General features: G+C 44.5%; 1 protein-coding gene across 1 annotated transcript in view; it reads right to left on the bottom strand.

Moving 5' to 3' along the window:
- Nucleotides 1-366: 366 nt before the first annotated feature.
- Nucleotides 367-23,258, bottom strand: part of INTS1 (integrator complex subunit 1) — an 84,459-nt gene continuing 61,567 nt past the window's right edge. The window contains exons 34-47 of the mRNA XM_030211312.1: nucleotides 22,720-22,843; nucleotides 22,430-22,560; nucleotides 18,141-18,228; nucleotides 17,709-17,935; nucleotides 16,465-16,588; nucleotides 15,885-16,018; nucleotides 13,037-13,229; nucleotides 9,987-10,114; nucleotides 8,772-8,884; nucleotides 6,504-6,620; nucleotides 5,954-6,024; nucleotides 3,004-3,095; nucleotides 1,188-1,297; nucleotides 367-719 (exon numbers count right to left, since the gene is read on the bottom strand). Coding sequence (XP_030067172.1) covers nucleotides 604-719; nucleotides 1,188-1,297; nucleotides 3,004-3,095; nucleotides 5,954-6,024; nucleotides 6,504-6,620; nucleotides 8,772-8,884; nucleotides 9,987-10,114; nucleotides 13,037-13,229; nucleotides 15,885-16,018; nucleotides 16,465-16,588; nucleotides 17,709-17,935; nucleotides 18,141-18,228; nucleotides 22,430-22,560; nucleotides 22,720-22,843 — 1,768 coding nt within the window. The 3' untranslated portion in view covers nucleotides 367-603. The remainder of the gene's footprint in view (nucleotides 720-1,187; nucleotides 1,298-3,003; nucleotides 3,096-5,953; nucleotides 6,025-6,503; nucleotides 6,621-8,771; nucleotides 8,885-9,986; nucleotides 10,115-13,036; nucleotides 13,230-15,884; nucleotides 16,019-16,464; nucleotides 16,589-17,708; nucleotides 17,936-18,140; nucleotides 18,229-22,429; nucleotides 22,561-22,719; nucleotides 22,844-23,258) is intronic.

Here is a 23,258-nt window from a genome sequence, read left to right as displayed (position 1 = left end):
GTCTTTAAATATAACGAAAATGCAAACAATGAAACATTTAACGGTACAACTGAACAATATGTGACAAAGGCAATGAACAGATCTTCACCCCCCCCCCCCCCCACCTCACTCCCTTGTTTGCTTCTGTATTTTAACCAAGTAACGAAAGTTCATAGCAAGGCTGAATCATGGACGTTCAGATCCCAAGGTAAAAGGTATAAATGGGAACAATCCAGTCGTCGGCAAGGGAATAGCTGCAGCTATAGGCAATGTTTATTGTCTTAATCTTTTCCATGAGCTACAGAAAACAGAGACGGTCACGATGGCTAAAATAAGAAGCAGTGAGCTGAACCACATCCGAGAACTCTGGGGATAAAACACCACTTAGAAGTTGCTGAAAATAATTTTAATCATGGGAGCAAGGCTTAAAGTAGACCTTTTACTTCACTCCTTTCTAAGATCCAAAGTAAATTCATGAATTTGATGTTGCCTGCCTACTCCCATCAATAAACCAGCCTATAGCATTCTTTTCCTTTGCGCTTTGCAGTCTCCACCTGCTGATGGCGAGAATTCAGTCTGTTTGCTGGTTGCAGAGCTGGTTTCCCAAGACACAGGAAAATACATTCACGTCAGGGCTTCCATGCGCAGGACCTTGAGGGACTCGGAAATCTGAGAGCTGGTATCAATATGCCCATACATCCCAACCAGAAAAGCTCGGTGCAGCAAGACTGCTGCATGTTCTGCAAGGACACAAAGGTGGCAGGTAAGTCCCAAGTAATTCAACCAAAGGATACAGCTAAAGTTTCTGAAGTCACAAAGAGACTTTTTTTTTGTTACCTTCTTCTTGACAACTGATGACCTCAGGCAGCTAACAGAGATTAAAAACATAAGCCTGAGCTACAAAACAGATTTCCTGACATGCAAAGGAGTTCAGCAAGTATAGGGCACCTCAAGCAAAGCCGGATTCATACTACAGCCCACCATTATCAAGGTACGAAAGCAGTAAGGTCTAGAAATCCTTTTTATTTTCATTCTAACAAGCAGTCAACACACTCAAAATAATGCAGTTATTCAGAACGTATACTGTTTATGAATCAATCAATTCAAACAGGCTCTTTTGCTGTAATGTGAGACTCAGCCCCATCCAAGTACACCTAGAAGGGCACCCCGATGTGGCTCTGTCATGATGAAGAAGAAGCCGAATTTACCTTGGCAGAGTAGTGTGTATTCAGGCAGGTTCCGTAGGGCTGTTTGCACTACCTCAAAATCTCGACTGCCGAGGCAGTACATGAAGGTGGGCAGGAAGTCGGTGGCAATGCTGGGGGAGGAAAATATATAGTATCACCATCTAGCAGAAGTCAGAATGACTGTAACTTAATTGCTGTTTACAAAGGACAGCATTCATCTGAAGCATCTCAGATCCTGTTAACATAAAGCACCTGGCACCAAAGGAAAGGGATTTATATGGCCAATCACAGTGCACAGAAAACTTCACAGAACCGAACTCTCAGATCGGAGATGGGGTCAGTTTTACGCCACCTGATTCAAATTCTCATTCCATAGCAGTGCCGAGGGAGGTTTAGAAAGAGCAGCGATTGTGATCATGTCTAATTTTTCGCTCCAGGTTTTTCTCCCCATATGTTAGGAAAGGAATAGAGAACAAAACTGAGAAGAGTATAATGACTTTTTTATTGCTCCATAGTGTGACCGCACCTTGAATACTGTGTGTAATTTTGGTTACTGCATCTCAAAACATTAGGATAAGTAAAGCTACAGAGAAGAGAGTGATGAAAATGATAAAGGGGAAGGGACAACTTCCCTAGGAGGAAAGGCTAAAGAAGCTAGGGCCCTTCAGCTTGGAAAAAAAGACGGCTGAGAGGGATATGAGAGAGATCTATAAAATATTGAGTGGAGTCAACAGGGAGATGTTAATAGCTTGCTTACTCTTTCCAAAAATACAAGGACTTGGGGGCACACTATGAAGCTGCTAACTAGTAAATTTAAAACAAATATGAGAAAATATGTCTTCATTCAGCGTGTAATTAGACTCTGGAATTCATTGTCAGAGAAATGTTGTAAAAGCAGTTAGCTTAACAGGGTTTTAAAAAGGTTTAGACACATTCCTAAAAGAGAAGTATGTGGGAAAGTTTCACTATTTATTTCTGTGATAAACTGCATGAAATGTTTTACTCTTTTGGGATCTTGCCAGATACTTGTGACCTGGATTGGCCACTGCTGGAAACAGGATACTGGGCTTGAAGGACCTTCAGTCTGTCCCAGTATACAATACTCATGTTCTAACCCTTTTCCTGATACAGGTCAGCGACAACCAGATTAGCTCCTAATGCAAACTAACCCTGAAACTGGCTGGCACAAATCCTTGTAGAGTGATGGCTACGATGTCCTCCCTCTCTCATTATGTAATCATTGCTTTTGGGTTTACTTTATGTTTGTACACCTAACTCTATCCTGATCTTCTCTGATCTAGAACGCAAAGCATGCACTAAATCATAAGCAAATGCCTATCTCTTGGCAGCTAAAATGTTAGGCAAAAATGAATACCTTTTGTTCGCTTCTAGTACACATCCCTGGAGATGAAGGAATGGATGTTAAGTGTGTGTGCATGTTTTTTGTTTATTAAAGAACGAGGGACACTGCTGTTCTTAACATGTCGAGCGACCACTTTATAAAGTGGACGGAACTCTTTTTTTTTTTTTAATTTCATAAGGAAGAAGTTTGGTTGCTGCACACAGCATTCATTTTATATCAGAGTACATTTGACCCCTGATGAAGGAGCTGTGCACCGAAACACGGCCCGTGTCGGGTCAATATTGGAAGACTGGCTTTTATAATTAAAGGAACTGTGTCCCGCTTTTGGTTGTATTTTGGACCATGTATGTCTCAGGACAAGCTATGGAAAAGCAGGCAGGTGATTAATAATAGAGAATCAACTGTAAAAGACAGGACATGAGAAAGCCAAGGTCAAACACTTGAGATTCCAGGCCACCTCTGTCCTTTCCTCACCTGGGATTGTTCTGAATTGAACGCAGGGCGAGACTGAAGGCCAGATTTCGACAAGACTCTTCTGAAGAGTTCATCAACTTCTGAAGGTCAGTCTGTAAGGCAGAGACAGCAGAACACAAAAAAACAATCAGAACTGCCTAGTACATAAATACAGCACTACACTCACTAATCCATCTGCTCTTACAGCCTTTATGCAAATTAATGAATGTCTATCTCCTCCTTGTGCAATACCATATTACACAGGAAATAATTCCATAAGCTTTTCATTCGCAACCTACCCTACCTGCCTTTTACACCGGGGACCACCCTCACATTTCTCAGCTCCTTTCTCAAGAAAATTGAAAGCATCCTCTTTTTCTAGTTTTAATCCTTATTTACACAAATCTCTTCCTATAAACAGGTCACTTCAGTAAGCCAATCTCTGTTCACAGTAACATAGTAGATGTTGACAGCTAAAGACCTGTATGGTTCATCCAGTCTGCCCAACAAGATAAATTCATAGTATAAGGTATGATACGTATACTTAATCATGATTTGTCCTTGTTATTTTCGGGGCATAGACCGTAGAAGCCTGTCCGGTACTGACCTTGTTCTTCAGGTACTGAAGCTCAATCTGTTCAGCCACAATCAAGGCACAGACCGTAGAAGTCTGCCCAGCCCTGGCTTTGCTTCCCAATTACTAGTGTTGCCACCTGATCACCAATAAGCTTGTTTGGTTCCGCGTCTTCTATACAGGATTCCTTTGTGTTTACCCCACGTATTTTTGAATTCCGTGACCAATTTCATCGCCACAACTTCCAGCAGGAGGGTAATTCCAGGTATCTACCACCCTCGCTGTGAAAAAGTACTTCCTGATACCGAACGCAGCTATTTGAAAATTCGACCGCTCGCTTAATATATGGCTTGGGAAAACATAGCGAAGTTAGCCCTTTATTGCAGGAACTACATTGATTAAGAATGGAGGCACGTATCAAATTTAAATTTGCATGCTTAGTTCATAAAAGTGTTTATGGGGAAACCTGGTCAATGATGGGTTAGCTATTACCACCTTTGGGTACCAAAGGACAGTTGAGGAGTTCCAAAAATCTAACATTAGATATACCAATAGTAAAGAACTTGAAGCTGAAGACAGGGCCTTGGAAAGAGAAGGAACGTTCCCAGACTAAGATCTGGAATTCAATCCCAGTTTCTCTATGGACTACAGCAAACTACACTTTCTTTCGTAAAGCTTTAAAATCACATTTATTTTGATTCACTGTAAACTTCATAATTCTGAAATTGTAATTCATGTCTTAATAAGATATATTCTTGGTTGTAAACCTCTTTGAAATGATGGTTACAAGCGGTATAGAAGTGTCTATATAGAATAGAATTCCTGAGTCAGCCCCCCTGCAACCTCAATTCATGTCCTCGAGTTCTGCCACCTTCCCGTTTCTGGAAAAGGTTTGCTTGTAGATTTATACCGTTGAAATATTTCAACGTCCGTATCATATCACCCGTCTCTCCTTTCCTCCAGGGTATACATATTCAGTTCCTTAAATCTCTCCTCATACATCTTGTGATGCAAAGCCCGTATCACTTCGTCACCTTTCACTGAACCGCTTCAAGTCTTTTTATGTCCTTTAGCAAGATACGGCATCCAAAGCTGAACACAATACTCCAAGTGGGGCCTTACCAACGCCTTGTACAGGGGGCAGCAACACCTTCTTCTGCAGATTATACTCCTCTCTATCCACCCCAGCATCCTTCTAACTGTGGCCACCGCCTTGTCACATTGTTTTGTCACCTTGAGGTCCTCGGACACCATCACCCCAAGGTCCCTCTCCTGAGGCTGTGCTTATCAAATTCTCTCCTCTTGCCTGGTACATCTCCTTTGGATTTTTGCACCCAAGTACATCTCTCTGCGCTTCTTGGCATTAAAGTTTAACTTTAGCAAACTATAACAGAAACCCTGATTAGAACTTTAAAGTATTAGAAATATTCTCATTTACTCATATTGTATAAATAATTACTTTTTGTAAAAAGCTCAATAAAATTGTATAAATATTTATTTGTTGTGCTCAGTTTTTTTGGTGTATTGCTGTGGACTAAAAGTCCAAGCTTTGCAGGGACACCACATTTACATTATAGCACATCCTACCTCCATCCTGATCACAATATTTAATTAATGGACAATATCCAGAAAATGATGTTAAAAATCTAATGTTCAATAAAAATATTGAATAACAGCTACGTAGCTTAGGTAGAGATTGTGCAGAACCAAAGATCTTCTTCCTGCAAAGTTCTTGTCCACTGCAATACTTTTTTCAAAAATATCACTCCGTGCAAGACATAAGATCAAAAGAATCACTGTTCATAGAACTAAAATCTATGAACAGTGATTCTTTTGATCTTATGTCCATATTAACATTACTTTCCTTTTTACAGTCACTGACTTTCTGGATTTCCTTGCTTCATATGTTATATATTTCAGAATGGTGTGGCCCTAGAGTTATGGTAATAAACACAAAAACCAAACTAAGCACATAAAAAATCTCTAAAGAATACAGGTAAAGTAAAACAAAACACATAAACATGCAATGAATGAATGCCACCACTGAGAATAACAGATAACATATGAAGCACAAAAAAACAATATATTAAAAACTAGATTGTAAGCTCTTTGACAGGGACTGTCCCTCTATGTTAAATTGTACAGCGCTGCGTAACCCTAGTAGCGCTTTAGAAATGTTAAGTAGTAGTAGTAACTAACAGGCAGCAACACACCCAGAAGTACTCAGCAATCACATATAGATGGCAGTACCCAGACAAAGCAGAATCTGACCAGAGTTCTACGTATGACCCAAACTGGCCACTGTCCGAGACAGGATGCTGTGGAGCTTGATGGATCTTGATCTGATCCAACATGACACATCCAGTGTTTTTAGGCAACCTGATCCGGGATACTCACAGGGAAAAAAGCAAGAATTTCAGGTCTGCGCTTGGACATCTCATCAATGTCACTCAAAATTTCCAGGATATCTAAGGGGAAACCAAAAAAGAAAACAATAAATTGGAATCCATTAGCTGGCAGGTTATGGTTTGAATTTTGAGTGGACTGTAGTGGTCTGGGGTGGCCCCATTAGATTCTTAGAATGAATAAAGATGAGAGAAATTCTGTCCCGAGGTTACATATCTCATTTCTACTAGACGTGTAGGCCAAACAATCACAATTCCTACATCTCACTCATCAACCATATTGATCAACTTGCTTATGAGACAGAAAGCAACTGTATATCAAAGGTACCCAACCAGAGAGAAAAAAATAAAGCAAGTTCCTGACTGAATCATGTTGGAGATGTGGTTACTGTGCTCCCATGATTTTCTGGTATAATCTGTGATAACTGTTCAACAAATCCCACCTGCTGGTAAATACTGAGATTACAGGTGGGATTCCAGATTGCTATTAAAGAATCTAATTTCTTTTTGAGTGCTGGGTCTCCTAAACAGCTCAGTCTTACCTTCCACAGTTTGGCCCCTAGAAATCCTCTTCAGGTAAGGAGCCATATCTGCTGCTGTCAGAGGAGAGAACAGGGACATGCTGACGAGTGGAAAGGAGCTTCCTGCTGCTGCGTCGTCTGTGAAAATGGACAAAGATCACACACAGCTCCTAGAATGCTTAGAAAGTAGAGGTTATAGGGTTAAACTACAGCCTACCAACCTCCCACTCCTCCCCAGAAGGTACATTTTAATATTATAATTATGTCCAAGAGCAAATGTCTTCACGCTTAGTAATGCTATCGCCTCACCCCATACGCCAGGCCCCCTCCCTACCCATCTTCAAATCATTGCTCAAAGCCCACCTCTTCAATGTCGCCTTTGGCACCTAACCACTACACCTCTACTCAGGAAATCTAGGCTACCCCAACTTGACATTTCGTCCTTTAGATTGTAAGCTCCTATGAGCAGGGACCGTCCTTCTTTGTTAATTTGTACAGCGCTGCGTAACCCTAGTAGCGCTCTAGAAATGTTAAGTAGTAGTAACATAGTAACATAGTAGTAGTAGTAAGTGATGAAGTGAGTAGTCTGCCCCATCCTTCAGCTTTCATAGAACACAACAGAAACCAAGGCAAACGTCTACAAACCCAAGATAAGTGGGCTTTCTGCAAATTTCATCCAGTTCTTAAGCCTGAACTGAGAATATTTGTATCACCTACTAAAACCAGCCAGCTTACTCATGCCACATGAATGCCCGGTCTCAATGACAAATCAGTATCTAGGGTTCATCCCTGTATGCTCAGCTCAAGCGGGCAATCTATGAGGACTGACGCCAGCAGAAGGAACTAAATTAGCTAAGCAGCTGGACTTTTATAACTACATGACTGAAGGAGGACAGCAGACTATTGAGAATTACACCTAACCCCCAAAAAGCTTCTGTCCTATACATCTAGGAAGAGAATAAGTGTATCTAGGTCAGTTTCCACCGGACCAATTCCCATCCAAAACCCCAAAAAATACAACACACACTAGAACAAGTAATCTTCCTCCCTTTTCTCTTCCAGATCGTTTGGGGGGCCAGTACCCCCTCACCCCCCCCAACATTATCTTTTACACATCCCTTTCCCCTTCCACACATGCAGTTTGTGTGTGTGTGTGTGGGGGGGCGGGGGGCAATGCCCCCCTACACCCTCCCAAACTACAGTAGGCTTCAACCTAATTCATGTATAATCCAGGATCTAAATGTCATCAAACATATAAACGGCAAGTGACCGACTCACCTGCAAATGCGCAGTAGAGACTTCCCTTTCTGTCCCGCCCTTGCGTCAAGACGTGATGACATCAGAAGGCGGAATAGAGTCAGAGTCACTGTCGGATGCTGCCGCCTGGAAACGAACATCGCGCGCACCAACCTCCACCCCCCCCCCCCCGCCGCAGTTCCCGCCCTCCTCCGCATCGGGCCCCCTGCACTGACCTGACAGCGCCTCTCACCTCCGTGTGGAAGCGCTGCAGGCAGCAAGCAGATCTGCTTGCTGCCTGCAGCGCTTCCACACGGAGGTGAGAGGCGCTGTCAGGTCAGTGCAGGGGGCCCAGCACGGAGGGGGGAGGGAGCGGCGGCGAGGAGGGTAGCTGGAAATCTCGCCCGTTTTTACAAGCTTAACGGCTAGTAAATAAGTAAATACAAACCGCACTTCATGTGGCAGGGGAGGGGAGACAATGCGCCCCACACCCCCAAACTAGGTTTCAACCTAACTCAGCCCCTCCAAATGACACACCGATTACGATTTATAACAAATTACTACTCTACCTATGAAACGTTATTTTGTTATTATACGTCCCCTGTGTGCATCCATATGCTGCTCTAATCTCCTTTTTTCAGACGCCTCAAAAAAAAAAAAAAAAAAAAAAAAAGCACTGCCGGGACTTATGGGACCCGATACAAGAAACAAGCAAAAGGATAGGGAGGGTGGGAAACGACTGGGGGGGGGGGGAGTCCTTGGTGGGAATTGGTGAGTGGGAACTGTCCGGTGGGAACTTGCCTGATACCCTTCAGGGGATGCTTTCATCAGAGAGCAGGGAAATCTGAAACCTGCTTCAAAATGAGAACGCAGGCCGTGCTAGCAATAGATTCTGTTCCTAGGAAGTTATTTTTATTTTATTTTTGTTACATTTGTACCCCCGTGCTTTCCCACTCATGGCAGACTCAATGCGGCTTACATGGGGCAATGGAGGGTTAAGGGACTTGCCCAGAGTCACAAGGAGCTGAACTGATCTGGATTCTCCAAACCCACCTTCTTTCTCTTCCTCAGAGCTTCTCTCCAGGACCCCACCGCTACTGGGCAGGCTTAACCCTGCCATAAGAGACTTCAACATCACCAAGTCACCGTTCTCGGACGATAAATCACTACAAAATGAACAAGAGGAAGATTTCTAGTTCCAGTGAGAACCAAAAAAGCAAAAAGGCACACACCTGCTTACAAAACAGTAGATAAAAAACAATAAAGCAGTGGAATCAAATGCATTTATTTGGAATAATACCAGACGTGGCCACGTTTCGCCCTCAGGCTGCGTCAGGGGTACAAACTATAAAAACAAAACAGAAATATAAAAACATATATAACCATTAAACTTCCTCATTGTCGCTCCTTATCCTTTTAGATCTATAACTATGACCGAATACTCGGCTGATAATCAAAAACACCATGATAGATTTCAACTATTATTTTATTTTTAATTGTTAATATTTGTTCTAATTGTTATATAATTGTTTGTTTTGTAGCCCATGATGCAGCCCAGTTGGGCGAAACACGGCCTGTGTCGGGCTTGTTAATTTCATTTTGATTTTAATTCATTAAATATTGTTTTTTATATACGTATCTACTTTGTCTGTTTTCCATCTTGGCGTTTGCAGATCGATTACCCTGTGCTTGGACCAAGAAGAAGTTAATACATCCAGAAGATATTATTAAAGAAATCTTTATTGTAGATGTGACCCAACTTGGCAGAGTTTTCGCACAAAACCCTGCCAAGCTGGTTCGCAACCACAATAAAGATTTCCTTGATGATATCTCCTAGCTGTCTTCACTTCCTCTTGGCCAACTCCACTCATCTGGTGCTACGGACTGGGATAACCAACTTTGATAGCTGTTCAGGAAATACATTCCAAACAATCAGAAGTCAGGCCTCAATGCACTGATTTAGCATGAATATGACTAATTCACATTTTCTAGCTCTCCTGAAAATTAGACCTGTCTGTAGCCTTTTGAAGCTGGCCACTTTGATTCAGGACAAAGACATCGTGCACTATGGAGAAAAAGAAGATATGAAATATTCTACATTTTTATATATTTTTTTTAATTTCTTGCAACCAAAACACCCACAAACGGACAGTTTGCTTCAGTCTCTCACTGCTCCCCTCTGTCCATTTTTCCTGTTCATTACAATGTAACTGAGGAAATAAATGCAGTGGTTTATAGAGGTGTGGGCTGGTGTTGATGGTCACTTACTGGAGAGGGTCAGCATGTTTCTGCAGGAAAGACACAGCCGCTTGTGCATCGCACGTGATGTACTTGTGAATAAACTTAACAAACTTGTTGAGGAACGCTGTCAAGTGACGGAAGAACTTTCTATAATTCTAGAGGAGGGAAAAGTAAGGCAAAACGGAGCGTTAGAACAGAGATACATGGATACCCTTCTGCTTTAAAATGAAAGAGGTATTGTGAAGTACCCATGTGGTCCTGAGCAGCAAGCTCTCTACATGTTAAAAAAAAATTCTGTTGTAGAATGTAATACAGTAACATATCGGCCGACATTCAGCCAGCAGCGGTCAGCAATTTTTTTTTTTTAATCTCTGTCGCCGGCTGTATCCCCGGATATTCAATGGCAAAAGCCAGGTCTGGGCACTAGCATTGAAAATCTGGTCCTAGTTTGGCCGCTAAAACTTATGAGGTTTAAGTGCAAATATTCAGCCCTTGAATGCATAAGCTGAACCGTTTAATTTTAATTTTTGTTACATTTGTACCCCGCGCTTTCCCACTCATGGCAGGCTCAATGCGGCTTACATGGGGCAATGGAGGGTTAAGTGACTTGCCCAGAGTCACAAGGAGCTGCCTGTGCCTGAAGTGGGAATCGAACTCAGTTCCTCAGTTCCCCAGGACCAAAGTCCACCACCCTAACCACTAGGCCACTCCTCCGACTGCTATTTATACGGCCCAATTTAAGTGGTTATCCTATTCCTATGGTGTCAAGGGCTGATTATTGATACTTAACCACAAAACTCTATCCCAGAACGCCCACAAGTTAGCTGCTTTTGGCGCAAGCACTAACCATGAATATTCAGCGGCACTAACTGGTTATATGCCGATGAGTATCAGCGGTTAGCCACAGACAAACAATTTAAGCAGGCAGGAGCCTTTCCTGCCTGTTTAAATCTTCTGAATAAGTGGCTAGATAGTAAATGATGGCAGACAGAGACTAACATAATCCATCCAGTCTGCCCAGAAAGGCAGCGGGGGCTGTATCTGCAATTCCCTTTTCAGGACTACAAATACCTTCCCAGACCCCTCTCACGACTTGGAATGGGGCCTCTGGGTCTTAAGGTAGCATGCAGTTCCTGCAACTTAAAAGGTCTCTTGCAATGGGAACTCCAAGAAACACTGCGACAGATCAAGAGAATTCCAACTTGTAACCGTTTCTGATCACTTCCAAAACCCTCTGGGTCTACGCCTCGAGAAAGCTGGCCAGCCAACCTCCTATTTGCTGAACCAAGAAGCAGGCCAGAGACCTATCATTGGGAAGCCCAAGGGGCATTAGAGGGTCTTTCTGCCAATTCTTTCCTTTCCTGGACTGGTCTGGTAAGGACGCTAAGAAAGGAGAAATTATATCTTAAGTGACAATTTTCACTGTTTAGTTCTAGCAGGCCAGACCTTCCACTTGGTCTGAATCACATCTCTAATGGTCTGATGCACAGAAAGGGAAGGTGAGGATTTCCAAATCCCTTTCAGCAACAGGTTCCCCAGGGCTTTTTTTCCCCCTAAAGCAGACCCCACTGGCTTTCAAGAATGGCTGTCTGCTGCCAGGCAGAGGAGCACAGCTGAGGTACACACTACACTGCCTAAAGAGGGATGTGGGGGAAGAGGAAAGGGACCCGGCCACCCAGGTGTGTCACCCCCATGGGCCTCAGCTCCTGTCCACCATGCTCAAACACCACCACCTAGTCCTGAGATGGAATAAAACCAATATGGAAACCTTAGATTTTTTTTTTTTTTTAATGAAACCGATCCCTAGCGGTTCTAACACCCAATATCCAACCAAGATTGCACAGGTCTAGCACATCTATACCTGCTGGAGACAGAACTATTGATTTGCTGGGGACTGTACAGCATGGTTATAAGTGAACTCAAAAGTTAGTGGTTCTTAGTCTCCATCTGCTGATCGGAGTGCATAACCCATCTGTGCTGGTATGGAGGGACACTATGGAAGTGTGGGTTTTGTGAAACACTGCAAGCTTGTAGCTTGGTCTAACTGCTTGAAGTAGCTTTGTCCTATGTACCAGCCTTTGTTTTTACACTTTTGTTTATGTGGTCAATAAGATAAGGATCCCGATGAAGGCACGTCTGCCGAAACACAGCCATGTCGAGCTTTTCAACAATTGGCTTACATCACCTTTGAAGCAATAAAGACTGATTTGTTGAATTAGCTTTGGTTTCCTCTTTTTTGCGTCCTCACCCGACTGTTGGTTTTACACACAATCGTGAGGTTTGGAGTTTCTCCTTTGTTTGTTCCTTATGTCTAACAATGGACATGACACATTCTGGACTGGTCTGCTAAGGATGCTAAGGAAACACCTTTTCACTTGGGTAAATGTCTTTGCACCTTATCCTCATGGAATCGTGCACATTACACACACATCTCCTGATATAATAATTTGCACCTCCAATGTTCCATGTCTGGCTGCCTGGGTGCGTAACATCTCCTGACGTCAGCCAGCCTCCAGCGTTCCATTCTCCCTCACTGTCCCGCCCTCGTGTCAAGACGTAATGACATCAGAGGGCGGAACAGTGAGAGGGAAGGGAACGCTGGAGGCGAGCTCACGTCAGGAGGGATGCTACGAACGGAACGTAATCCAGCGCCAGCCAGCCAGAGAACGTTCAGGTACAAATCGAGGGAATGAGAGAATTGCGGGACATCGAGGGGAGGAAGGGAAGCGCAGAGGAGAATTGATGGATGGGATGGGAGGACAGTAGAGAAGAGAATAGCGGGACACGGATGGGAGGCAAGGGAAGAGGAGAATCGCTGGACATGGAGGGGAGGGAAGAATTGATGGACATGGAGGGGAGGGGAGAGAGAGAAAAAAAAAAAGCTTACATGACAGCCTTCCTAGGGCCCGTTTCATTGCCGAGGAAACGGGCATGGTTCCACTAGTTTTCCATAATTCATGTGTTGTGTTGTATACACTGATGAACCACGTAAGAGTGCCGCTTGGGACAGTATATAAACACATATCCATCATAACATGGTGTATGCTCGTTTCTTTTCTGTCAGAAAGGTAGAGTACCTGCAGCAGGTGAATGAAGGAAAGAAGGCAATCCCACAGTGCTCCCTGGTGCTCGTTATGGAATACTTGCGGCTGCAGCAACTCTAGAATCCCCAGCACATGCATGAAGAAAGTCAGCTGGTTCTGCAGTCGAAACTCCTGGAAATTGAGGTGGGTTCTCCCATGTAGCAGAGCAGCAATCATCGGCAGATGTCTACAAACAGAGCAGGATATCAAGAAATTTCACCACTCACAGGAAAGAGACACTAAGTGGACTGAACTATTCTCAGAATTCCTGTATCACCATTGCTAAGAGATACATTGTGATGCCCTTATCTCCTCCACCCTGTTGCATCCATTGCAAGCTCTTCTTTACACAGCTCTCTGTCTCACCCCACCCAAAGGGGAATTCTCACTCATATATTCATGTCTATTGTGCATAAATATTCTATCCGCATTGAGGAAATCAACTTATGCTAAATACATCCGCTTACATATAAGCCAATCCATTCGTTTGGCATTTTCCATAAAATAAAAATAATCCTTAACAGCAATGGGAGATGTTTAATTTGAACACAGATACAATAGTAAACTGGGCACCTACTGCAGTGCCCCTCCCAGATGTGAGTCCTTCACTCACTCCAGGTGTTGCTATAGATCTTTCCCTCACTAGTCAGAGTTTCACCTTTCTTCATGTTAAATCAGGTGTAAAAGCTTAGGCACCAATCCGTATCATCTATATTTGTTTAATGTTTATTGTATTTGATATACCGCCTAATCTGGCAGGCAGGTCAAGGCAGCCTACATAAAATAGTAATATATAACAAACAGGAAAAGAATGCAAACTCTTAGACAGGATAGCTCACAGGCATACAAGATAAATCACAACCATGGTCGGTGTCTTTGAGACCTATCTGTCATTCAATTTTGTATCTGACCCCTGAAAGGAGGAGTGGCCTAGTGGTTAGGGTGGTGGACTTTGGTCCTGGGAAACTGAGGAACGGAGTTCGATTCCCGGCACAGGCAGCTCCTTGTGACTCTGGGCAAGTCACTTAACCCTCCATTGCCTACCGCATTGAGCCTGCCATGAGTGGGAAAGCGCAGGGTACAAATGTAACAAAAAAAAAAAAAAAAAAAAAAAAAAAAAAAAAAAATACATAGCAACAGTAAATCCCAGCCGATAAAGCAGGGGTGTAGCCAGCCTTCGGTGGGGGGAGGGGGTCCAGAGCCCGAGGTGAGGGGGCACATTTTAGCCCCCCCCCCCCCGCTGACGACCCTCTTGACCCCCCTCCCGCCGCCAACCCGCAGTTGCCTACCTTTGCTGGCAGGGGACCCCAAACCCCCCCCCCCCCAGCCGAGGTCCTCTTCTTCCTGCAAAAGGCTTCCTTCTGTTTCTGACGTCCTGCACATTGTACATACAGGATGTCAGAAACAGAAGGAAGCCTTTTGCGGGAAGAAGAGGACCTCGGCTGGCAGGGGTTGGGGTCCCCCGCCAGCAAAGGCAGGCGACGGTGGGTTGGCGGCGGGAGGTGGGGGTCGAGAGGGTCGTCGACAGGGGGGTCCAGGGCCAAATCTACGGGGGCCCAGGCCCCACGTTGCTACGCCACTGCGATAAAGACCTGCATGGTCCATCCAGACTGCCCACCGAGGAGGCCAGAGTTGAATCTGGCACTCTGCACAGGTTCTACTTCTTCATGATTAAATGCTGGTATACTTAGAGGCTCCTAGGAGTGGCCTAGTGGTTAGGGTGGTGGACTTTGGTCCTGGGGAACTGAGGAACTGAGTTTGATTCCCGGCACAGGCAGCTCCTTTTGACTCTGGGCAAGTCACTTAACCCTCCATTGCCCCATGTAAGCCGCATTGAGCCTGCCATGAGTGGGAAAGCGCAGGGTACAAATGTAACAAAAATAAAATAGATACTATTGGAGATTCTACATGGAATGTTGCTACTATTGGAGATTCTACATGGAATGTTGCTATTCCACTAGCAACATTCCATGTAGAAGGCTGTGCAGGCTTCTGTTTCTGTGAGTCTGACGTCCTGCATGTGCAGGACGTCAGACTCACAGAAGCAGAAGCCTGCGCGGCCACATTGGTGACCTGCAAGGGCTGACTTCTACATGGAATGTTGCTAGTGGAATAGCAACATTCCATGTAGAATCTCAAATAGTAGCAACAGTGGAGGAGTGGCCTAGTGGTTAGGGTGGTGGACTTTGGTCCTGAGGAACTGAGTTTGATTCCCACTTCAGGCACAGGCAGCTCCTTGTGACTCTGGGCAAGTCACTTAACCCTCCATTGCCCCATGTAAGCCGCATTGAGCCTGCCATGAGTGGGAAAGCGCAGGGTACAAATGTAACAAAAAAAAACAAAAAACTTTGTAAGTCTATGTGCTTTGAAAATGAGAACCTTAATCTCTCCCTGCCAATTTTGGGGCACAGAGCATAGAAGTCTGCACGGCACTGGTCCTACTTCCCAACCTCTGAAGCTGCCGTCAAAGCTCACTCCAGTTATGAGACCATCTAAGTTTTGTTTTAATTGGATTCCATCCTTTTTCTATATTGTGATCCTGCTTGTTGAAACAAATAGCTCCCCTGTGGAATGATTTACCTCCTGTTCTCCGCTCAGAACAATCCTTTAAAAAATTTAAGATTTCACTTAAAACCTAAGTAGAGAAAAGTCAATGACATGCCTCACATGCCAAGTGATTTGAATGGATTGAAACGTCAATTTTCAGCCTCATTATTACCAAGGCTGTTAACAAGTATACACAGTCTTAAAATCTGGGGATTTCTTCTTACAATTTTGTCATAAGTTTAGTTTTCTCTCCCAATATAATCCAACCCACCTAGTACTGATTCGAGCAATATACCTGAGCAGGAGGATGGGATGTGCCACTGCAAGCTTACGGCATGCCATGTTAGCATCTGACATCCGACTCTCGGATGACTTGGAGTCACCTGTCTCTGCAAGGAGGGTGATGAATCGATGAACAAGGGCATCCAGCTAATTTGGGAGTGGGAGAGGTGAAGAATGCAAAAAAAGAAATACAGCAATCTTAGGGGAAAATATTAAAACCAAAAGGCACACGACCTCGATTATACAGAACTATCATCTTTCCAGTTAGACTTCAAATCTTACATGGACTTTTACTAAACACAGCAGCCAGTTGTCAGACTTCTATCTGGAACCTAAAGAAGTTTGTGTTTCCATCTTATATACAAACATCAACAGTCAAAAGCCAGTGAATTTTGAGTGGCATTCCACTTATTGGACTCATGAAGAGCTCCATCAGCTGGCAGGAAGACATAACACCTCTCGTCTAGGCTTGTCTGGTGTGGATGATAAGGAAACTCTTTTCTAGAGAAGCACATGATAAATGATACTGAAAACTAGGAAGCATGTACAGATGTCTGTGGCATTGCCATGGTCTGTGGTTCCCTCACACCTACCTTGCAGTTGCTGGTGTCTGTGGTCCCTTCTCCGCTCTGCATGATCTCAGGCACTGGCACAATGAGCGCTGGCAGCTGCAGGTAAAGCTGTAGGAGCAAATGTCGGGCATGTCTTTTGATTGAGCTGCAAGAGACCACATTAGTTACAGCGGGAACATAAAAAGGAAGGGGGAACTGAGATTTAGCTCATGCCTTTGGGGGTTACATTCAAGTACAGTAGGTACGTTCCTCTTCCAGAGGTTAAGTGATTTGCCCAAGATCACATGGACTGACATTGGGATTTGAACCAGGCTTCTCTGGTTCTCAACCCCCTGCTCCAAAAGTAATTTATTCGCAAGTGGAGGCCACCTGAATACTGGTTAGTGGGGACTAAAGCTCTCAGGTGTCCGAGACAGCACAACCCTCTTCTAACCTAAGGCAGTGACATCAGGCCTCTTTTAGACTTAGAGAAGACGACAGATTACAGTTCTGCCTGCAAGTAAATGTGGAAAGAAATCTCTGTTCTGTGAGTTCTCCAGTCGGTTCAAAACTCTGCTGCCCGTCTCGTCTTCCGCCAGGGTCGCTTTACTCATACTACCCCTCTCCTCAAGTCGCTTCACTGGCTCCCTATCCGTTTTCGCATCCTGTTCAAACTTCTTCTACTAACCTATAAATGTACTCACTCTGCTGCTCTCCAGTCTCTCTCCACACTCGTCCTTCCCTACACCCCTTCCCGTGCACTCCGTTCCATGGATAAATCCTTCTTATCTGTTCCCTTCTCCACTACTGCCAACTCCAGACTTCGCTCCTTCTGTCTCGCTGTACCCTACGACTGGAATAGACTTCCTGAGCCCCTACGTCTTGCCCCATCCTTGACCATCTTTAAATCTAGATTGAAAGCCCACCTCTTTAACATTGCTTTTGACTTGTAACCACTCGCCCCACCTACCCTCCTCTCCTCTCCTCTACACATTAATTGATTTGCTTGCTTTATTTTTGTCTATTAGATTGTAAGCTCTTTGAGCAGGGACTGTCTTTCTTCTATGTTTGTGCAGCGCTGCGTACACTTTGTAGCGCTATAGAAATGCTAAATAGTAGTAGTAGTAGTATATAGGATACAGCAAACACCACTTCACCGTCTCCACTTAAGTGAGTGTTTCTGCATTTAACAGCATCATAGTTGTATGGATGCTGTATGACTGCTTAAATAACAATTAATCCTCTTTCTACCTATCACCCCAATTTCCTGTAACCCACATACCCACCTGCTTCCCCGCTGCTTGATACAGTCAATCAGATATTCTACCACTTTTTTGATACTTTCATCTTCTCCATGACAGCAGCTGAGCAGTAAGGGGAGCCGAGATTGGATAAGGGTACAGGCTGCTTCCTCTGAACTCTTGCTTCTGGTTTCAGACTCGGCTAAGATAAGCTCCACCAAACAGATCAGCTCAGGAGGCTTCAGACGCAGAACAAACTCATCACACCGTTTCTGCAAAACAGCAAGGTCTGCGTCAGAGCTCAATGCCGTGCCGTAACACAGTGATCCAAAGGAATGCTGCGGACAGCACCTATGCAGGAACAGCACCTATGCAGGAACAGCTTCTCCATCATGAGTGCTTCTGGTGCCTGCAACCTGCAACACAGTTAACCAGTTCTCTAGGTAAGCCATCCTTCATCTTCAAGCTAGGCTTTACCTGAGGGGTGCGCTGATCCCTGCCCTGCCAAATACGAGGGATGTGAATACAAGCCCAAAGGAAATCCAGAGCTGCTGATGGGTCAAATCTGCTAGAAAAAAAAAGAAGACATCAAAATGCTTCCAGGTGTGCATGTGCAAAGAGAAGAAATGAAAAATAAACCAGGGCTCTTATCAAGATGACCTGAGTTGGATTTCTACTACCTTTCCAACAATTTATTAATGAAGTCCAAAGTGGTGCAAATCTCTTGGTTTCTACACTCATATTTCAAAGCTGCCTGAGTTAGCTTAACAAAGCAAAAAAAAAAACACTTCCCAAGTCAATGACCATGGAGAAATGAGGTCTTACCTGATCATTTTCTTTGCATGAATCCTTCCCATTATTCCAGAACCTGTGGGATAGTTGTGTTCATCAACCAGCAGGTGGAGATAGAGAACTGAAAATTGAGCTGAGACATACCTCTCTTGGCATCCAGTCTTTACATAAACAAGCAGTAAGGAGAAACTCAGAACAAACGTAACAAACTTAAACAACTTGCTAACTTAACCCTAACCAGATGAGCAAACACGTGTGGACCTTTCATCTCTGGACAACTTGTAGAGAAAAAGAGATATGCAGGAAGCAACATGCAAGGTGACTGTCATTATTTGACCCATTACTTCACACCGACTAAACATCTTGGAAACCTTGGGTGGGCCTCTGGAATAGCAGACAGGCCTAATGGAAAGAAAATTATCAGGTAAAACCTAATTTCTCCTTCCGTTATGTAGCTTCCCACTATTCCAGAACCTGTGGGATCTTCAAAAACAATCCCTAGAGTGGGTGGGATCCTGGCACCACCACCCTGAGGACCGAAGCCCCAAAACTGGTTTCCGAGTGCGCCGCAACATCCACCCTGAAGTACTGCATCAACTACATTGCCACCTTGTAAATATCCACCAGAGACAGTAAAGGTAGATTCCGCCCAGGATATCACTGTACACCTTGTACAATGGGTCCGTAAGGCCTGAGGAGCCTGCTTCCCTGCAAGCAAATAAGCTGACGTGATAAGTCTCCTTCAGCCATCTGGCAACTGTGGGTTTGTAAGCCATAAGCTCAAGTCTCTGTTTACAAAAAAGCGCAGTCTGTCTGATTTGCAAAACTCATTCATGACTTCCAGATATCTAATGAGAACTCTACGCACATCGAGAAACTTTAAGGAAGAATACTGAGCCTCTTCATCCTCTCTGTAAAAGGACGGAAGCTCCAAAAATTGGTTGAGATGAAATGCTGATACCACTTTCAAATGAAAAGAAGGAACCGTGCACAAGGAGACCTCTGCCTCCAAAAAGTGAAGAAAGGAATCCCGACAAGAGAGCCCGAAGCTCAAACCCTATGTGCCAACACAACAGCCATCAAGAACGCAGCCTTTAGTGAAAGGTTTTTCAAGGAGGCCTTCCGGAGTGGCTCAAAAGGAGGCTTCTGAAGGACTAAATTATGGTTCCACTCTGGACACAGCATACAAAAGGGAGGCCACAAGCGGCCTGCTCCCTGCAAGAATCAAACAATATCCAGGTTAGTCTCAAGAGATGTCTTCTGTAGCCGGCCCTGAAACAGGCAAAAGTCACAAACTGAACTCTTAGAGAACCCAACGCCAACCATTTCTGAAGACCTGCTTGGAGAAACACTAGGATATGCGTGATCTGAGCAGAGAAGAGAGAAAGTCCATGCTCAGAACACCTCAATGGAAAGCACTGTCAGTGCCTCAGAAATAAGAGTGCTGAGCTCCTCTTCACAAAACAAACAATCTCAGTACTTCTGGATCACCTCCCTCCTCAGGAGGGAGCTCTCCTTCCTCTAACAGCTCCTTCAACAATGGCTCCTTTGAATAGACCGAGGCCACATCAGATAAGGAGGGAAAAGTAGGGATAGCCTCATCTGCCCAATCCTGGAGGTCTAAACGAGATCTCTTAGGAGCTGGAGGGGCAGAGGGGCAAGAAACTGAAGCATCTTGCTGCAACTCTGTCCGTCCATACTTCAGTAAATAGGCCTGGTGTAAGAGCAATATAAACTCTGGAGAAGACAAAGATCTTGATGTAACTGAATGCTCTGTTGGGCCCAAAGGCTGTAAAATGGCGACTGTGCTCCACGCTTTATCAGACAAAAGCTGCTCTTCACTGTCAGTCGCCCTGACAAAATGGCACCCGTTCCCACATTCTCCATAAAACTGTGCACCGGCCCTGCCAGAGAACCCAAAGACCCTGGCATATTCGGTCTCCCAAGCAGCGAGTCAGGATCCCTCTCCTGCACCAAGTAGAACGTGCAGCCCTCCAAGTGGTTCCGAGTCAAACTTTAGTTGGACTTACCACTGTCGGCTGTTGCCCCCAAGCTCACAGTCTCCATAAGTCTTACCACAGATGAGAAAGGCTCAAGATTGATATTCTGACCCATGCACTCCAACAAACCTCTTTCCTTCTCCTTTCTTTTCTTTCTTAAAGGTTGTTGTTCTAGAAAAGAAGAGGTCTACAGGAAATAGGGGAAAGGTGAAGGAAGGGAAGAAGCAAAATCACAGGGCACCACAGACAGGGATCTGCAGACCTCCAGATATGACTCCTCAGACTCAAGCCACCTGCAAAGCTCAAATGGGGACCAGCTGACCAACTGGACCATACTGAGAACCAGAGGCTATAAAAATGTTTCCATCCACCTGCTGGAGATAGAAAATACTGAGAGCTGGATTGGATGACAAGAGAGATATGTCTCAGCTCAGTTTTCAGTTCAGTTTCCCTGTCTCCTCAGCTCGAAACCTTGGGGTCATCTTTGACTCTTCTCTCTCCTTCTCTGCTCATATCCAGCAGATTGCCAAGACCTGTCGTTTCTTTCTTTACAACATCCATAAAATCCACCCCTTTCTTTCCGAGCACTCTACCAAAACCCTCATCCACACCCTTGTCACCTCTCATTTAGACTACTGCAATCTGCTTTTTGCTGGCCTCCCACTTAGTCACCTCTCCCCTCTCCAGTCAGTTCAAAGCTCTGCTGCCCGTCTCATCTTCCGCCAGGGTCGCTTTACTCATACTACCCCTCTCCTCAAGACCCTTCACTGGCTCCCTATCTGTTTTCGCATCCTGTTCAAACTTCTTCTACTAACCTATAAATGTACTCATTCTGCTGCTCCCCAGTATCTCTCCACACTCGTCCTTCCCTACATCCCTTCCCGTGCACTCCGCTCCATGGATAAATCCTTCTTATCTGTTCCCTTCTCCACTACTGCCAACTCCAGACTTTGTGCCTTCTGTCTCGCTGCACCCTACGCCTGGAATAAACTTCCTGAGCCCCTACGTCTTGCCCCATCCTTGGCCACCTTTAAATCTAGACTGAAAGCCCACCTCTTTAACATTGCTTTTGACTCGTAACCACTCGCCTCCACCTACCCTCCTCTCTTCCTTCCCGTTCACATTAATTGATTTGATTACTTTATTTATTTTTTGTCTATTAGATTGTAAGCTCTTTGAGCAGGGACTGTCTTTCTTCTATGTTTGTGCAGCGCTGCGTATGCCTTGTAGCGCTATAGAAATGCTAAATAGTAGTAGTAGTAGTAGTTCTCACCTGCTGGTTGATGGACACAACTATCCCACAACAGGTTCCTTCTGGATCAGTGGAAAGCTACATAATGGAAGGATGGTTTGCACACCAGCAAGTCGTTAAGAGTGCTCCTGATGTTGACGGTGATTGTAATATTTGTTATGAATGCAGCAGTCACAGATTGTATGCATTGTGTTACTAACTTAATGACAACTTACTCATGAGTGTGAAAGTCTCTTGTTAGTAATAACAGGGCAGCTTTACACCAAAAATAAAAATAAAAGGATAGATATTGAAAGGAATTTAAGAGGGCAGAAGGAATATTAAAACCCTATCAGCGGGCCAGGAGGGGATACTAAGCAGTGCCACTGAATATTCCCTCTGACTTCCATGGCACTATCTGCTTAGTGCCGGGGTGGAGCTGGCAGATAGGAGGGCGCTGGCCATATTCTGTGCCTAACTGGGCAGAAAGATTTGCCTTTTGTGCGGTTCTATCTTTGCCTGGCTAGGTATTTGTATACTGGCACTAAATGTCAGCTGGCATCCGCATAATTTCAAGTCCCCAGATGACCCGGATGTTCAATGCCTGCCTCAGAATTGACTATCTCTGTCAAATTCAGGCCACGGCATTTAGCAGCTTTAAAACGTCTTGACTGCCGAGAGCTGAATATCGCCCAGAAACTGTTATTCTTTTGTGTCTTGGTGTACAGACTGCTGGAACCCACCTCATCTCTCGATGTTTGCTCAGCAAAAGGGTGATGCAGTGGTGCAAAGTTGTCCAATTGGACTGATGGGTCAGAAGGGCCAAGAGGTATGGTCGAAAAGAGAGTTCTTGTGCCCGCAGGTTGCCCTTTACCTGCAAAAGATATTGGCAAAAACTCTGATTACTCAATAAGCACAAGGCAAAACCTGCATTCTATCATTATTAGCAGGTTGTGATATGGTTAAGAAAAGCAGTAGGATGGGAAGGGAAGGACCATTCTGACCAAATCGTGTCCGAGGGTTATTTTTATACCTTGTTCCAGGAAAATAGCAGCTTCTGCTGGAGGTCTGGACAGCTACTGATCACCTCAGGGTCCAGCAAGTCCAACCAGTCAATAAGGAGGCCTGATGAATGACTCATCCACGTGGCTTCAACACTTAAGGAGTAAAAATATGGAGACAATGTAATGATGGCTGGCACAAGGACCGAGTCAATGCAATTACTTCTATAATGTATAATAACCTATAAATGTATTCACTCTGCTGCTGCCCAGTATCTCTCCACACTCGTCCTTCCCTACTCCCCTTCTCGTGCGCTCCAATCCATGGATAAATCCTTCTTATCTGTTCCCTTCTCCACTACTGCCAACTCCAGACTTCGCTCCTTCTGCCTCGCTGCACCCTACGCCTGGAATAAACTTCCTGAGCTCCTACGTCTTGCCCCATCCTTGACCATCTTTAAATCTAGATTGAAAGCCCACCTCTTCAACATTGCTTTTGACTTGTAACCACTTGTACCTCTCGCTTCTACCTACCCTCCTCTCCTCTTTCCACTATACATTAATTGATTTG

The sequence above is a fragment of the Microcaecilia unicolor genome, chromosome 8 (assembly GCF_901765095.1).
Source record: "Microcaecilia unicolor chromosome 8, aMicUni1.1, whole genome shotgun sequence".
Classification (NCBI taxonomy): domain Eukaryota; kingdom Metazoa; phylum Chordata; class Amphibia; order Gymnophiona; family Siphonopidae; genus Microcaecilia; species Microcaecilia unicolor.
This window is presented reverse-complemented; position numbering and strand designations above follow the sequence as displayed.